This window comes from Rhincodon typus, chromosome 26 (assembly GCF_021869965.1).
Source record: "Rhincodon typus isolate 14 chromosome 26, sRhiTyp1.1, whole genome shotgun sequence".
Classification (NCBI taxonomy): domain Eukaryota; kingdom Metazoa; phylum Chordata; class Chondrichthyes; order Orectolobiformes; family Rhincodontidae; genus Rhincodon; species Rhincodon typus.
The window spans coordinates 43,463,744-43,480,362 of NC_063357.1; the positions used below are offsets into that span (position 1 = coordinate 43,463,744).

At 41.8% G+C, this 16,619-nt stretch overlaps 2 protein-coding genes across 2 annotated transcripts in view; one reads left to right on the plus strand and one right to left on the minus strand.

Annotated features, from left to right (window-relative positions):
* The window catches only part of ankfy1 (ankyrin repeat and FYVE domain containing 1), a 69,013-nt gene extending 57,035 nt beyond the window's left edge, over positions 1-11,978 (plus strand). Inside the window, exons 21-25 of the mRNA XM_020535210.2 lie at positions 578-668; positions 1,030-1,154; positions 2,732-2,878; positions 6,309-6,399; positions 8,649-11,978. Of these exons, the coding sequence (XP_020390799.1) occupies positions 578-668; positions 1,030-1,154; positions 2,732-2,878; positions 6,309-6,399; positions 8,649-8,781 (587 nt within the window). The 3' untranslated portion in view covers positions 8,782-11,978. The remainder of the gene's footprint in view (positions 1-577; positions 669-1,029; positions 1,155-2,731; positions 2,879-6,308; positions 6,400-8,648) is intronic.
* A 3,153-nt stretch (positions 11,979-15,131) lies between these two features.
* Positions 15,132-16,619, minus strand: part of LOC109936607 (neuferricin-like) — a 22,527-nt gene continuing 21,039 nt past the window's right edge. Inside the window, exons 2-3 of the mRNA XM_048612407.1 lie at positions 16,174-16,424; positions 15,132-15,469 (exon numbers count right to left, since the gene is read on the minus strand). Coding sequence (XP_048468364.1) covers positions 15,259-15,469; positions 16,174-16,424 — 462 coding nt within the window. The 3' untranslated portion in view covers positions 15,132-15,258. The remainder of the gene's footprint in view (positions 15,470-16,173; positions 16,425-16,619) is intronic.

Consider the following 16,619-nt stretch of genomic DNA (forward strand, 5'->3'; position numbering starts at 1 on the left):
GTAAAACGAAAAAATGGGGTAGTATCTCAACGGATAAAATAAAAGCTCCCTTCCCTATAGATCAGTGCTGTTATGGCTTGGCACAAAAGCAAAGTCCTGAATGCTGGAAATCTGACCTACAAAAAAAGCTTGGCTGGTCTGGCAGGGTTTGCAGAGGGAGAGTAAATGATTCTGCTGCAGTTCCAGATTTGTTATTTTCTCCCTTCCCCCTTATTTACTTTAAAAAAAATTAATGTGAAGGAAGATAGGTTTGAAGTTACTGAACTTGATACAGGGAGCTAGTGCGACTTGGATAACTGTTGTGACTCTACTACTGTCAAATGTTTTGCTGCTGTTGTGTTCAATCATTTGTCGCTTCAACTGTTGAGTAGGATTTTGAATCTGGTTAGATTTAATAATCACTTATTTTTGGGTGGTGGTTGAGATAGAAAATAATTCCTGGAATACTCAAGACCATGTTGAGGTTCTGGGTTTTTTTACACTAACTGCAATATAGGTTGAGCTACTTTTTATTCTTGGTGTATCTGCTTCTGTTAGCTGAAATGAATCATTAACCTTTTTTACTCTTGTTTGACAGCTCTTCACTTGGCAGTTATGCACGGACGCCTGAATGTAGTGCGGGTCCTTCTAACCGAATGTAGTGTTGATGCTGAAGTCTTCAATCTGAGGTATGACCATTGAAAACTGAAGGAAGCTGATATCTAAAGTTTCCAGCTAACCTGTTCAGAGTGTCTGTATAAAATACATGTTTCAATGGTAATGGTATGTTGCCTGGTTTGCAACGAGAGATTGAAATGAAGACAAACTTTGGAATTACTGCTGGTATTAGTGATGAACCAGTTTCCATTTTTAACTAAGGTGTTGATCTAAATAAACAGCAGACAAATGTTCTGCAGAATCATTGCCAGCAATAAATGTTGAGGCTAATGCTAACATAAAGGCTGCTGGCTTCTGTGGCTACACTGAAATATAGTGACGGCTGGTGATGTTCTGATTTTTTTTTTTTCTCTTTTGCCCTGTTGTTCATAGGGGGCAGTCACCTATGCATGTCTTGGGACATTATGGGAAGGAAAATGCAGCAACTATCTTTGAGCTTTTCTTGGAATGTATGCCCGACTACCCACTGGATAAGCCAGATTCCGAAGGTAACACAGGTAAGCATTCAACTGGCAAAATCAGCTTCTCGGAAAAAGTAAGTCTTTTTTTAATCCATAGAGAATAGTGCTCCCTGCATTCTCTTTCAAGTCTGTGGTAATTGCTATGAGAGAGAGAGAGAGACTGCTTAATACAACTGATTCACCAGTTTAGAATTAGGAAAATTGTATCAAGCATTGTAATGACTGGTCTCTGATGCATGTTCCTCAACATGGAATGCGATTATGCTGGAGTTTTGGGGCAGAGATATCCAGGAGGTGGAAACCATGTCCCTAATCTGTTTATTGCAGATGGTGACAGCATAGGAAGTCTCCAAATCTGTTCAGCACCCCAGGAAGTGCATACAGATCAGCTGTTCAGGCACATATGTGCAGGGTGAAATCAATGAAGGAAAAGGATAGAATTTGGAAGAATCCTTTAACCAGAGCAGCAAACTGCTGTTTTCTAACTAGTCAAATGTTGGAACGTATACTGGAGGTTGCATGAATCTAGAGAGAAACAGAATGGAGTGAGTCCCATTTAGTGACTTTCTTCAGGGCCCCACACACCAGTTTCAGAGACCATATCCCCAATGCAGTGTTGTGTAAATATCCTGCACATGTCTCCTCTTCATCTTCCCCCAGCTCAAATACAGCATCATCTGCATCTTATTGTTCCAGTATGATTAACTGCTGTGGTATATCTCATTTGTTTTATGCAGTTTCTTTGAATGTGAGATGCACAAATAAATGCATGAAATCAAAACGGGAATAGGCCATTGAGTCTGTTGAGTGACTGGTCCATTTGATAAAACATTGCCTGTTAGTTTTAGATTTTTAATTTTTTTTTTTTAAATTTTGGATTTCCTTAGACTATCCTTTTTTATTGCTGTTTTTCATTCAGCAGCAATGCCAGAGAGACATGGTAGTTTAATGGTAATGTCCTCGAACAGTAATGTAGAAACACAAGCTAACACTCCGTGTCCAAATCTCTCAATGACAGCCGGTGGAATTTAAAATCAATTTATAAAATCTGGAATGTTTGTTTTTTGTTTTCTTTTTGAAGAAATCTGTCTTATTCGCTAATTAGGAAAGGAAATCTGACATTGGTTAACAATTTGTGAATGTGGATCCACAGTAATATCGCTGACTCTTTAGATGCCCACTGAAATGGCCTGGCATGCCACGCCACTCCATTCAAGGATCAATTAGGGATGTGTGATAACTAGTTACCAGTGATGTCTATATCCCATTGAACTTTTAAAAAATGAACAGATACCCTGTTCCACTAATACTTGATTTTTTGTGTGGACTGCTGCCTGTGAAGCAGTCCCCTTTCCTAAAACCACAAGTGTCTGAGAACCCTTTAAACAATCTAAGCATTAGATGGTGTGGAGTGAGGTATTGATCTGATTAAATGGTGGAAATGGAATCAAATATTGACCTTTGCACTCTTATGGAGGATATGCTTTGTGCCACCTTGCATTAAAACGCAAGCTAAAGTTAGATGTTTGCATTGGTAGTAGAAATTGCCCCTCAGAATTCTCGTATTGTGTTGTTGGTATTTCTGGTTAACATGTGACCTGCCTTCCTTGCAGTCCTGCTCTTGGCTTACATGAAGGGAAATGCCAATTTGTGTCGGGCCATTGTTCGAGCTGGAGCGCGTCTGGGAGTTAACAACAATCAGGGGACCAACATCTTTAATTACCAGGTGGCCACCAAGCAGCTACTCTTCCGGCTCCTAGGTAATGTTTAAAATCACCCCAATTAATTAACCAATCCCCTTTTACAGTAAAAAAAATTTACAGTAAAATTAAAAATAAACTAATAAATTGCACTTCTAACGTTCAATACATTCATGGACATTACCTTGTTTAATATTTAAATAGAGATTTAAGTAGTTCATTAAGTGTTCAAATTCCAATATTGCAATCGACATCTGAAATCATTATCAACAAACATATATCCTCTATTAAAGGAGGTGCAAGCAACATTTTATTGTTTATCATGTTGAGGCAGTCCAAATCTAGAGGCCATTGGTTTAAGGGGAGGAGGAAAGATTTTTAAAAAGTGGTAACTTTTCATGCAGTTGGTGCATGTATGGAACAAGCTGTCAGGAACTGGTGGAGGTGGGTACAATTACAACATTTAAAACGCATTTTGATGGCTACATGAATAGGAAGGTTTTACAGGGATGTGTGCTTAAATGCTGGCAAATGGAATGAGGTCCAATTGGGATGTCTGGTTGGTGTGGACAAGTTGGACTGAAGAGTCTGTTTCTATGCTGTATGACTCTGACTCTACAAACTGTGATTCCGGTCTTTGGGTGCCTTTTCTTGCCTTGTATGCCAGTGTAATACATACATTAGCTCAAACTGAATTTCTGCTCCAAAATGAGAGCAGGAACCTCAGCTGACCATTTGTTTTGGTTTAGGATGTATAAAATACAAGTATTTCAATTTAATTTGCTTTAAAATGTAGTCTTTCCCCAGTGTTCCTATTGTTGCTTGTGTGTTTTTTTTTTTTTTTTTTTTTTTTTGGAATGGGGTAGCTGTTTTGTGGATGGTGCAACTGATCACTTAGAATTTCACATTCTGGCAGTTAGCCCTGGGGTTCACAAAGGGAATAGAAACACCAAAGATAGGTGGAGGTTATTTGACTTCTCAAGCCTGCCCACACCATTCAATAGGATCATGGCTGATTATCACTCAATATCCTAATCCTGCCCTCTTCCCATATGCCTTCCCTTTAGCTACAAGATCTATATCTAATTGGAAAATGTTTTGGTCTCGACCACTTCTTTTTTTTTTTAGTGGCAGTAAATTCCACAGGCTTTCAACTCTGGTTGAAGAAATCCCTTCTCATCTCAGACCTAAAAAGTTTACCCCTATCCTTCAGCTATAACCCTGGTTCTGGACTCCCCTAATATCAGGAACATCCTTCCTGATCTAACCTGTGTAGTGCTGTTAGAATTTTATCGGTTTCTACCCCCCTACCTCTCATTCTTCGCTCCAGTGAGTACAATCTTAACCGACTCGATCTCTCCTTATGTCATCCTGCCATCCCAAGAATCAGTTTGTCTGCACTTTCTTGCCTGGACTGTAGGCATCTTTGTGTGTGAGAGTCAATTGGCTCCATATAATTTGAGGGGCATGATTCAGCAAGGTGAGGAGTAATATGTGTCCACCTGTTTGGCTGGTGGACTGGGGTGGGGTGGGGGGTGCTAGTGCTTACAGTTGAATTTGATCCATTCACCTCTCTGCATATATGCTTAAGGTGACAAATTGAAATCCCAACATGATTTTCTTTCTCCGTTTTCGCTTCTTCATCTTCCTTCGCACAAGAGCAGTTGTAGACATTACCCTAAGTCAATACAGTGTGGAGCTGGAGGAACCCAGCAGGTCAGGCAACATCAGAGGAGCAGGAGAGTCAATGTTTCGGGCCTAGAACTGATGAAGAAATGTCACCTCTCCTGTTCTGCTGCCTGACCTGCTGTATTCCTCCAGCTCCACGTTGTATTGACTCTGACTCCAGCATCTGCAGTTCTTGCTATCTCCTGAGATGTTGCCCTAATCCTTCTCTGGCTGAGATCAACCAGTTCTAAAACCTGGAATCTCCTTAAACTGTGTGTGGCTCAAGTGAGTCGATTGAGTTATTCTGGTTTCACTTTCAACACAAACATTGAAGACTTGATGGAAGGGGCTTGTGTTGTGCACTGGTAGTGTCCCTGTCTTTAGACTAAGAGGCCTGGGTTCAAGTCCCACCTGCTGACATGGTATGTAACAACATCAGAATGATTGATTTAAAAATATCTAAAGTCTTAATAGACCGAAAGGGTTTTCCAGAGTTATCTGGGTTAAGTAATGCTGTCTCATTGCAATAAAGATCCAACTCCTACATATCCCTACAACCAGAGATGGTGTACTTGTCTTGTACAGTGTCCTGCTTCAATGTAAATTAGTCATTCAGCCTGGATTGTACCTGCTCCCACACCCTGCTGGTAGGGAGCCAGTTATTCACTGTATCACTCAAACTGTTTGTGAGCTTGTATGGTAAAAAGCTTTACCATACATGTGTGAAGGAAGCCCTGATATTGTGTAAACTGTGTATTCTCCAGTCTTTGTTAAATCAGGCTCTTTACGTGCACAATGGAATGCTGGGCCTTCAGTGACGTTTCGGAGTATCTCTCTGGCCCCTTTCAATCGGGTGCGGTTTTCTTCCTGTCCTAAGATAACAGTGCGGAGCTGGAGGAAGACAGCAGGCCAGGCAGCATCAGAGGAGCAGGAAAGCTGACGTTTCGGATCGGGACCCTTCTTCAGAAAAGGGGGAGGGGAAGGGAGCTCTGAAATAAATAGAGGGGGTGGCAGTAATAGTAGGTGGGAGAGAAGACAGACAGGTCAAGGAGGCGGGGATGAAGCCAATAAAGCAGAGTGTATGTAGGAAGTGGGGGTAAGTGTTGGTCAGCGAGGAGGGAGGGGCGGATAGGGGGGAGAGAAGACGGACAAGTCAGGGAGGCGGGGATGAGAGGGACTGGTCTTGGGATGAGGTCAGAGGTGGGAAGATTTTTGAAGCTAGTAAAGTCCACCTTGAGACCAATGGATTGTAGAGTTCCAAGGCGGAATATGAGGTGCTGTTCCTCCAGTTTCCGGGTGGCATCGTCGTGGCACTGGAGGAGGCCCAGGATGGACATGTCATCCAGGGAGTGGGAGGGGAAGTTTGAAGTCATTCGCGACTGGGAGGTGTTGTTGTTTGTCACGAACAGAGTGTAGGTGTTCCACAAAGCGGTCTCTGCTTGGTTTCCCCGATGTGGATGGAGGCTACGTTGGGAACAGCAGATACAACAGACCACATTAGCGGATGTGCAGGTGAACATCTGTTTAATGTGGAAGGTTGTTTTTGGGGCCTTCTGCCTGAAGGCTCAAGCCTCAGTTTAATGTTTCTGTGCTACACCAGTGTTGCTGTTATGTATGTCTGTCTGTCTGTCTCACTATTTACCTTTCCTTCCCCTTTGCCCTCTGAAAGGAGGCTGGAGATTTCTTGTCGATGCATCACTGCATCTTGAGAATCTGATATGAGATATAAACAATTACTTCAGTGCATTTTATATTCAAGAGAAGTGATGGAGCAATAAAAATTATGCACTACATCCAAAATCCTTAATCATTGTTCTTTCAGACATGCTGTCCAAGGAGCCTCCATGGTGTGAGGGCTCAAATTGCTTTGAGTGCATTTCCAAGTTTGGAGTTACCATGCGGAAACACCATTGGTGAGTTATCTTGCATGACTTTTTTCAAAAAATTTCCATTGTATGCAGGTGTTGCTGACTGGGCCAGTATTCATTGCCTTTCCTTACTTGCCCTTGATCAATGTGTTTTGCATCCTAAAATGAAACGCAAGTATTTAAACTTAATTTTTAACTCCCCAAATAATGGAGGCTGATTTTCTCAGTTGGTTGAAAGGCCATTTTGCAATGTAGAGTGATGCCAACACTGTAGTTCAATTCCTGTACTAGCTGAGGTTGTCATGAAGCCCCCCTGAGTTAAACTTCTCAATCTCTCCCCTTGACTGGGGCATGATGACCCTCCGGTTAAACTCCCACCAGTTCTTGCTCTCGCCACTTGCAAAAACAGCCCTGTAGCATTAATTGGCCAAAAAGCCAGGCCTTCACCCTGTGACATTGCCCATAATCATCCCTCTGTTGTATCAATAAATCAAATCCTCTGGTCAGATATCTCATTGCTGTTTGTGGGAGCTTGCCATGCAATTTGGCTTCTGTTTCCTAAATTACAACTGTGACTACACATCAGTGTGCTTTATTGGCTGTAAGATTCCTTGGGAAAACCTAAAATTGAGAAAGGAGCTATACAAATGAGATTGTTAGGCAACTGCATCTGGAGAACATCCTTTTGCTGATTTTGTTTCTTTGACTTCATAATATGGAATTGATGCTAATCTGTTGAGGTTCGCTGGCAGGGTTCTGTGTAAGTTATTCCTCTCTAATCGGGCTCTAATGTGGGTTCTTCATACGAGCTCAGGCCAGATTTCCAGGTTACTGTTAAATGATTGTCGCACAGTACCTGATTGTAAAGATACAGAGCAGCATGCATTGAGCATTAGAGTGCACTACCTTAGCTGAACACATGTGATTATTGAGGTTACAGTAACACCACAGCTTACCTTCGCTTATCTACATGTTCATTAAAATCCTGTCTTTAAAGTTCCCATCTCAGTAATTGTTGTCATTGAGGCAGTGGGCTGTCCACTTCTGTTGTTTACTTCAGCTTTCTGAGTGTAGTCACTTTTTCTACAAAACTAAATGTCCCTGTTTATTTAATCCGTTAACAGGCTTAAAAGAACAAATGAGAACAAATTGCTGGAGACACTCGGCAAGTCGAGCACCATCTGTGGCGAGACCATAAGATCTAGGTGCAGAATTAGGATATTTGGCCCATTGAGTCCGCTCTACCATTCGATCATAGCTGCTGTGTTTCTCTACCCCATTCTCCTGCTTTCTCCCCATAATATTTGTTCCCCTTACTAATCAAGAACCTCTGTCTTAAATACACTCAACAACTTGGCCCCCACAGCCCCCTGTGGCAGTGAGTTCCACAGATTCACTACCCTCTGGCTGAAGAAATTCCTCCTCTCAGTTCTAAAGGGTTGTACCTTTACTCTGAAGCTGTGCCCCCGAGCGCTAGTACCTCCTATAGTGGAAACATCATCTCTATGTCCAATCTATTCAGGCCTCAAAATTTTAAGTTTCAATGTGATTTCGCACCCCTACCATCCTTCTAAACTTCAAGTATAGAGCTACTGTCCTCCATGCTCTTCATATGACAAGCCTTTTGTTTCTAGATTCATTCTTATAAACTACCTCTGGACCCCATCCAGGCTAGCATATCGTTACTTAAATGCAGGGTTCCAAAACTGCTCTCAATATTCTGAATGCAGTCTGACTGGAGCCTTTATACAGCCTTAGCAATACATCCCTGCTCTTGTACTGTAGCCCTTGTGAAATGAATGTTCAGATTCCATTTGCCTTCCTGACTGCGAACTGAGCCTGCATGTTAACCTCAAAATCTTCAACTATGTCCCCTAAGTCCCTTTTGTGCTTCAGATTTCCAAAGCCTTTCCCCCTTTCGAAAATAGTTTATGCCTCTTGCACCCAAAGTGCATAACCCCTCACTTTCCTTCATTGTATTTCATACATATTCCAGCACAATATTGTTTTCTTTCCACAGATGCTGCCAGACCTCCTGAGTTTCTGCAGCAGTTTCTGCTTTTTTTGTTTCCCATCTCTAGTATCTGCAGTCTTTCTTTTTTTTTATTAAAGTACAATTGAATTATTCTGTTCAATAAATGCTGTTTTAATGTTAAATGCAACTCCAAGAACACGTGCCAATAAAAGTCAGGAATGTGGATTAAAGCTACATATCGATGCAATGTTAAGAGAAATTACATCACTGTTTCCAGGAGCTGCAATCTGTGTTGATGCATTTCCTCTCTGTCCAACAGCCGCCATTGTGGACGACTACTCTGTCACAAGTGTTCGCAGAAAGAAATTCCCATCATCAAGTTTGATTTGAACAAGCCTGTGAGGGTGTGCGACATTTGCTTTGATGTGCTGACACTGGGTGGTGTTTCTTAGTATTTTGTTGGAGTTGCCATTGCAATTAGTGTTTTAGCAACACTACACAGAGCTTTTCCAGCAGTGGGGAAACTCAAATTGGACTGGCACCTTTCGAAGAGAAGCCCAAACACTTGAGGGACTGCATTACCTTACTCGGATTGAAATTATGCTGTTTGATTCTCTAATGTATTAATGGACGCTGACGTGAATGGGTGGATGTATAGCCACGTGAATCGATCAGAGTTGACTGCTGGTGCTTATGGCTGGGGTTAGGTTTGACCCTATTCTGATTAGGGTTGTGTGGTAGAAATATTCCAGACCTGGGGGCACTTCATGCTAACACTCTCTCCAGTTTCTGGTCTCATTTTGTACTTTCTTTTAATCCAGTTCATTAATCATAGATAACATTTTTTTTCCCATTCCCAACTCTATTCATAGGTTTTGTCCAATGTCAGCTTGATACAGCAAAAGATGTCAAAACTTGACACAATATAGACAGACTGGTTTGGGACTGAGGGTGAAGGCAAATAACAACTTGAGGGATTTGACTGTCTTTTCTTTCCTTATGTAGACTCTACCTGGTAACTGTGCCTCAGTTTGATTTGTCAAGTTTCTGATCTGCGTAGATCATCTGATCATAGATGACCGCAGCTGAATGTATGAATCCTTGGTTTGGATCTCTACAAGAACAAACTTAGTAACACTAATTTAGAACAATGTTTTATTACCGATAGATGTGTTTGTGCATTTAAAAAGGGAAGTGCTGCCTGTTTTGACCAAATGAATGGTCATGTACATGATAGAATATGGTCTCTTTTAAACTGGAATGAGAGAGCAAACTTTTTAAAAATCTTCATGTAGCCTTTGGCAATCTTGTTGTACAAACAGTACTTTACAGTGGCTTATGAACTTCCCAGTTTTAGTTCAGTTTTGCCTGAATGTCCATTGTATGGAGCAGTACATGCAGCACTAACTCAGTTTGCAACTTGTCCTAATGTCACTTAATGCTGATAATTGTGTTCCACCAGGCATCCGGGGGGTGGGGGGTGAAATGGCTACTGCTCACTGCAGGCCCTCTGGGGGAAACCAAAACAAGTTGGACCTCTTTCTTTAACTAGCTGGTGCTGGGCACGCACACAGGGTCTCTGTCTAAAATAGACTAGGAAGCCCTTTTTAGTTATGCTGTGTAAATAGATGTTCCTGGAGGGTAAAGTGTTAAATTTGGACCACAGTTCTAACTTGTGTTGTTACAATGGTTAAAGCACTATTCTAAGGATTGCCACTTGACAGTCGTCAAAATTGTGTGAAATATTTTCAGACTACCAATTCCTGTATTTTATGCATTTTGTACTGTGCTATATAATGCTTCAAGATATTTTGATAATGTTCTGCTTTATGGCATTGTATCTTGATCTGTTCAGGTATAAAGCCTGTTGCTGCAAGTGAATGTGTGACCAGCTGAAATTCTGCATTCACATCCACTGTATAATTCTGCACTGTACTGTGTGTATGTTATTGCTTGTTTCTGCTCCAGCGAATGGGATGAAGGCTAAATCCAACCTTTTTGGAAGAGTTTTTGTTTCTGTTCTTGGTCAAGGTCAGCAACTGTTGGATACACATTCCATTTATTCTGATGTTGGTGCATTTGTGAGCAGAGCCGAATAATGTAATGAAGCTGATCTGAATAAACTAAGATATTTGGCTAACAATGATTACTACTCTGAACCAAATGAGCTGTCAGAGGCCATTTGTGTGTTGTGTTGAGTGAACAATGTGCCGTTGGTGGATTTATTCCAAAGGGAAATTTAATCTCACTCTGGGCCAGATTTCAAGCCATTCTCCTTTTATATGTATTGTGACTGGGCCAGTGTTTTAGCGTCCTGTGAGCGAGTTGACTTTACAGCACCAACTCGCCTATCGTTATTTCCAGCTGGGATTTAGCAGCAGATAAATCAAGGGACGTTCAGTTCTTAGAGAGCCCCTGACAGTGCAGGTCATTTTTGACATCTGAATATTGTAAGAGATCATGTTTTTGTAGACCAACTGAGTTTCAAGTAGATCATTTTTCCAACTCACCCTGGCACTTTAGCAATTAACATTCATATATTTCGACTAACAACAATGAGAAACAATGTGAAGATGCTCATAGAGAGATCTCCTTTTGTCATTATATTTTTTAAATGTCTTAAATCTCATTCCAGCCAGCATTCCTTCCTTGATCTGTGTTGAAGATTAGTCAATCAAACTTTTCTTAAATTGTGATTACAGATTAGAGTAGCTTGTTTGGAATTGCTTTTAAAGCAGAATTTGAAAGGGCTGTGATTCTTTAGTCAGTAATGGTGTACGTGGTGGAATTAGTTTTCAGGCTGCTTTTATGCCATCTCCGGTCACATACCTGTTTACACCAGCAGGCAGACTTAATTATGATCCTGGAGGTCTGTAATTACTTGCGGGGAGTCAAGTTGCACCAAAAGCACCAACATCTTATGCCATCTCCTCTTGCTGCTGCCTGTGCAGTTGTATTTGAGTCTGTTTTCTGTGTAATGTGACTTTTAACCCATTGAGAGTTGTGTTGCTGGCATCTAGACATTGATGCTAGAACTTGGAAAATTTAGCACTTTTTGAATAAAACCACTTGGGTAAAATGTAGTTCAACAGCCTGATTTTTAAAAAAAAAAAAAAAAAAGAATTCAGTGAAACCTGTTTAGTTCTAGTAGCGAGCACTCAATGGGCTAAGATTCATTCCAGACCTTAACCCTATTTAATTATCCATTATTCAGTATTAGAATTATGTTTTAGTAATACCTAATTTTTTGCACTAACATGAACCTATTGCACAGAATTGTCTTTATAAGGTGTATGTATACTTGTTTATGGTGTATGTGGATAAGTCTGTACAGCAATGTCATTGAAGAGTACCCAAGATGTTGCTGGCAGTAATGCTTAGAGAAATGATGATCGATATAGTTTGGTAACAAACTGTGTACTTATACAGTTGCTAGGGTTAAAATCTGTAATGGACAGTAATAGCCAAAGGTGGATCACTCTCACATGAGGCTTAGGCCAGAGATGCATTATTTTAATGGCAGCAGCCTGTGCCCCTATGAAATGAGTGTATATTGGAAACCACTATATACCTAGGCAGCCGCAGTGAGGGATGTAGCTGTACTTATAAGACGGACATTACATTACATTACAATACAATGGTAAAATTTTGTGCTTGTGTGCGTGTGGTTCTTTTTTTTAGATCACACAGATGTCGAAACTCCTTAATACTTTTCTATTTGAAATTCTACATGATATCATGGAAGCTACAATTAGATTTCCCTTCCAGCATATGTGTGCAAGAACAGCAAGCATTTTTCATTCTTGCCAAGCACCTTTTTATATGAAGCTCATACCTGGCTGGTTGTCAGGTTGTGATGGTATCCCTGAGCCTAGGATCAGTGGATATCCTTCTCTTGGCTGATATGCAGTATGTTTGGCAACACTTTTCACAACTCTGAAACCTGGTATACAGATACATTAACCAACAATAAATCAAGACCAGTCGCCTGAATTGTTCTTGTGCAGCCTTGATGTGCTCAGATTGACTGTTTTCCTTTTGGTTGTTGGTTACACTTCAGGTCACTTAGTCATCAGGTGATTCGGATCAGACTGGTTCTTTTTTAGGTGCATCTCCAATAAGGGTGACTGGATATGCTTTCTCCTTTCCTGTAGCACTTGTTGGGAATTCAGCACTGACCTGTTTTCCAATAATCTTCACATTCCAAAGTACATCTTGTAGAACCTTTCCATTGGAATGGACTTCATGGGGAGCAGCACAGCGTCAGAGTAATGTGCTGATATCACATTAATCTACAAACCTACTGACCACAATCCCAATGTGAGCATTTCTCTTTGAAGGTGGTAGGGTTACCCCCTTGCTAGGTCATGCAAAGTTCACTAACCTTGTCACATGACTAGAAACAGCAGGTAGTTAAATGTAGTCCCAGTGTCTGCCCTTGGCAAACAGCAGTTTCATTTTTATAATTTTCGTGAACAAAATTTTGAAGTCTGATTGTCAACAGTGCTATTGGTCAGCATAGCTGGCTCACTGTTGGTTAAGACAGGGCTTCTTGATCCTGATGTCATTACAACCTTGACTCAAACATTCATCTCCACATATTGGTTCTTTTGTCAAAGTGACTGCCCTTGCTTAATGTGTATTTGACTAGTATGGCATTTAAGGAGGCTTACGTCAACTGGAGTTGATGGAAATTGCAGTGATTGGGGTTGGGGGCAGGGAGTGGTGGTGGAGGAGGGAGAAAGGGAAAAGAGACTCCCCACTGGTTGCAGTTATCCTTAGCACAAAGGAAGATGGTTGTGGTTACACACGCACACCATCTTTACTGTGAGGAACTCCTGTAGAGTCCTAGGCTCAACCAGCTTCAGCTGTGTCATTGACTTCCCTTCCAGCAAATGATCCCTGATGCTTAAGCAATGTTCCGTGCCATTTAGTCAGACTTGGATCGAGCGGTGGCAAATTAATGTTTACGCCACAGGAGTACCAAGCAAAGACCATTGCCGAATCAACCGCTCAACACCCTGGAGGTTACTATTGTCCAGAAACCGAACCATATAAGTACAGTGCCTGCAAAAGCAGGTCAGTGCCTAGGAATTTGGCAGTGACCAACTCCTCTTACTCTCCAAAGCCTGTTCACTGTCTCAGGTACAACTCAGCAGTGTGACTGAATACTTCCCCAGTGCCTGGCTGAATGCAGCTCCAACAACATCAAGAAGCCTGACAAAGCAGCCCACTTAATTGGCACTGATATGCTACCTTCAATGTTCACTGACTTCAGTGCTAAAGGTCATTATCAGCAGTGTATACCATCTACGACATTCCATGGTGTAACTCATTAAGGGTCATCTGATAGCACCTTTCAACTCTGTGACCTCCATCTGGAAGGACAAGAGCATCAGATACATGGAAACACCACCCTGAGCAGGTTTCCATCCAAACCACTCCCCATCCTGACCTGAAACTACGTCAGCCATTCCTCAGTGTCTCTGGGTCAAAATCTTGGAACTCTCTTGTTGATATACCTATATCCCAAGGACTGCAGTATGTCAAGAAGGCAGCTCACCACCACCTTCTTCAGGCCAATTAAGGACGGGCAATAAACGCTGACCCAGCCAGCAGTGCTGACGTCCCATGAACAAATATAAAAGAAAGTGCTGAATGACTGACGGACAGTTAAAGTTCCTTTTACCTTTCTGTAAGATCGATGGGGGAAGTATTAAATTAGTTTGTGCCATGCCTAATGCTGGATCTTGACATTTTTCATTGCTACTTGAATAAACCTTTCCCTGGCTCCTGTTGCTATGCATAGGGTACAATAATTGGCTGCTGTCTTTATGAACAGAACATCTGTTAATACTGGGAACACCTTTTTCCTCATTGATTTTTTACAGGTTGAAACTTCCTGTATTGTGAGACGGTGATTCCAGCTACGCATAGCTATGACACTGATGAAGGGTCTCTGGACCTGAAACGTTAACTCTGTTTTTTTCCTTCACAGATGCTGCCGGACCTGCTGAGCTTTTCCGGCAACTTTATTTTTGTTCCTGATTTACAGTAGCTGTAGTTCCTTTTTTTTATAAAGCTATGACACTGCTCTGGGGCAGGCACAACCTGGAGCTGGGCTTTGTGGCTCCAAGTTAGGGCTAGTACACTGTGTCACGGGAGCCCCATTCCAGCTCAGCGTTAGGGATAGTAACAGCCCCATTCCACCTGAACAAGGAGACAGTAACAGTGACTGTCCACACACGGATAACGGATACAAGCTTGGTTTTGGAGGGGGTGAAATCTGACTGCAGTGAGCCACACCAGCCCTGAAAAGAGGGAAACAGGCAGATTTATGACCAATTCCAGGACTAGTTTTCAAGTGAAGTATAATTCTAGAATTAATTTTGATAACTTGGAAATCAAAAGGTGCATGCTTAGACAGTAGGAGGTTAGTAGCAGAATGTTTATTCAGGACACTGGCACAGCAAATTATTAGAAAGCCAAGATCAATAGTCATACTATGGGACTGGTATCACATATGGGCCACTGCCACTGACCATAGCACATACACTTCCCTGATGGATGGGAGTGAGCCTTTTGGATTTTTACAAAAGTCTGGGACATTGTGTGGCCATTATTGCTGTGGTTAACCCATAGGTGACCAGCTTTATGGATTGTCCCAGATGGGATCGGATTGAGTGATTAGAAACCGATAAATCTGGACATTATTTCCTTCCCCCCCCCCACCCCACAAAAAAAATTAGCTTCACACTCATTTTCAATTATCCACCAAGTACATTTTCCATGGTCACATTTATCCTATTTTAATAATCGTTTATTGATTGAAAAAAATACAGTGGCTGTGCTTAATTCTAAAGACAATGCTGCAGTAGTGAGATATCGCAGATCCTGAAGTGGGGTCTGTGATCTGTCAGGCTATTTAGTTACATCTCTGGAAGGGCACACGAGTCGGAGAGGCTGTGGCATCCTGCGTATTCCTGGAGGCTGGGATTGTCAAGATCTCCCCTGTTTTGGACAGAATTGGGCTGGTTGGATGGGGGTCCAGTTGTCCTCACACAAACACAACGATGGCTCTTTGATCCGGGTCTGTATAGTTTGCGTGGGAGTCCTGCCCAATCCCTTTCTACTCCTCCACTGGAAACACAATAAAAATCACATTTATTCACATGTTTTGTCAATTTTGTTTTATTTTCTATTTCTGTGCCTAACTCACTGGATGAAGAGGCTGGCGGGAGTTATCACTGACCCTGTCACTCATTCTCAACCTCCAGGCTGAGGCAGGAGACGCTATCTGACCTGGTTCTTCATTCATTTGTTTCTCCCCCCTTTTTCCTCACATGTGCCTCACTTTCAAGGTGACTTTGTACTGTACAGTACTTTGGAGGACTTACTTTCATAAAGGAGAAATTGTGGAGTTTGTTCACACTGGGCTGACTGTGGAGAAGCCATGAGAATAGTGTCTTGGTATGTGACCAAAATGCCTGGGCAGGTTTGATTATGGTGTCCTCCATCCCAATCGCTGTCGCTTGAATCAGAGCAGATTTTTTTGTGCTTCTGCAGCTAATGGTCCAGCTATTACGCATAAATAACTAATAAAAATCACTCAGGCTGTAGTTTGTACTCTTGGTCTTCAGGCAGTGACTGCTGTATAGCCATTCACCAAATGAACTCAGGAAATTGTTAGTACCCCACAATCAAATCATCTCTCTCTACCTATGCACGTGGACTCCGAACTTGGATGGGCAGAACTGGATGGTCAGACATAGCAGAGACACTGCCTTCAGGACAGAAGAGGCATTGGAGAGGGAAGAAAGTGATTTAAAAGCAACACAACAAACCTGTGAGGTGAACACCAGACTCTGCCACCTTTGGCTGAGCTCCATTCAGAGTTGCAGGGAGGAAAGAGATTGTTTTCTAACTCGGATTCTGCCTTCAGCTTTTTTCCCTGCGTCACAGCCAACTCCACATTGGACAGCACTTGGGTCGGTTCACCGTTGTGGTCGTAATATGTTCCAATTAATTTGCCTTGCAAGAAGCAAAGGTAAAACACGCCTGAGATTTGGAAAAACCTTGCAATTTGAGAGAGATACTAAGGTTTAAACTAAGACTCAGACAGTTAACAAACTCAACTTGCAAAACTAAACTAGCACACAAATTATACAAAGAAAAAAGTTGTGTTCTAAAGTATGCAGCTTGGTGTAAAGATACCTCTTACAGACACAATGGATTTAATGTCTGAGACAACAAGGTGCAGGGCTGGATGAACACAGCAGGCCAAGCAGCA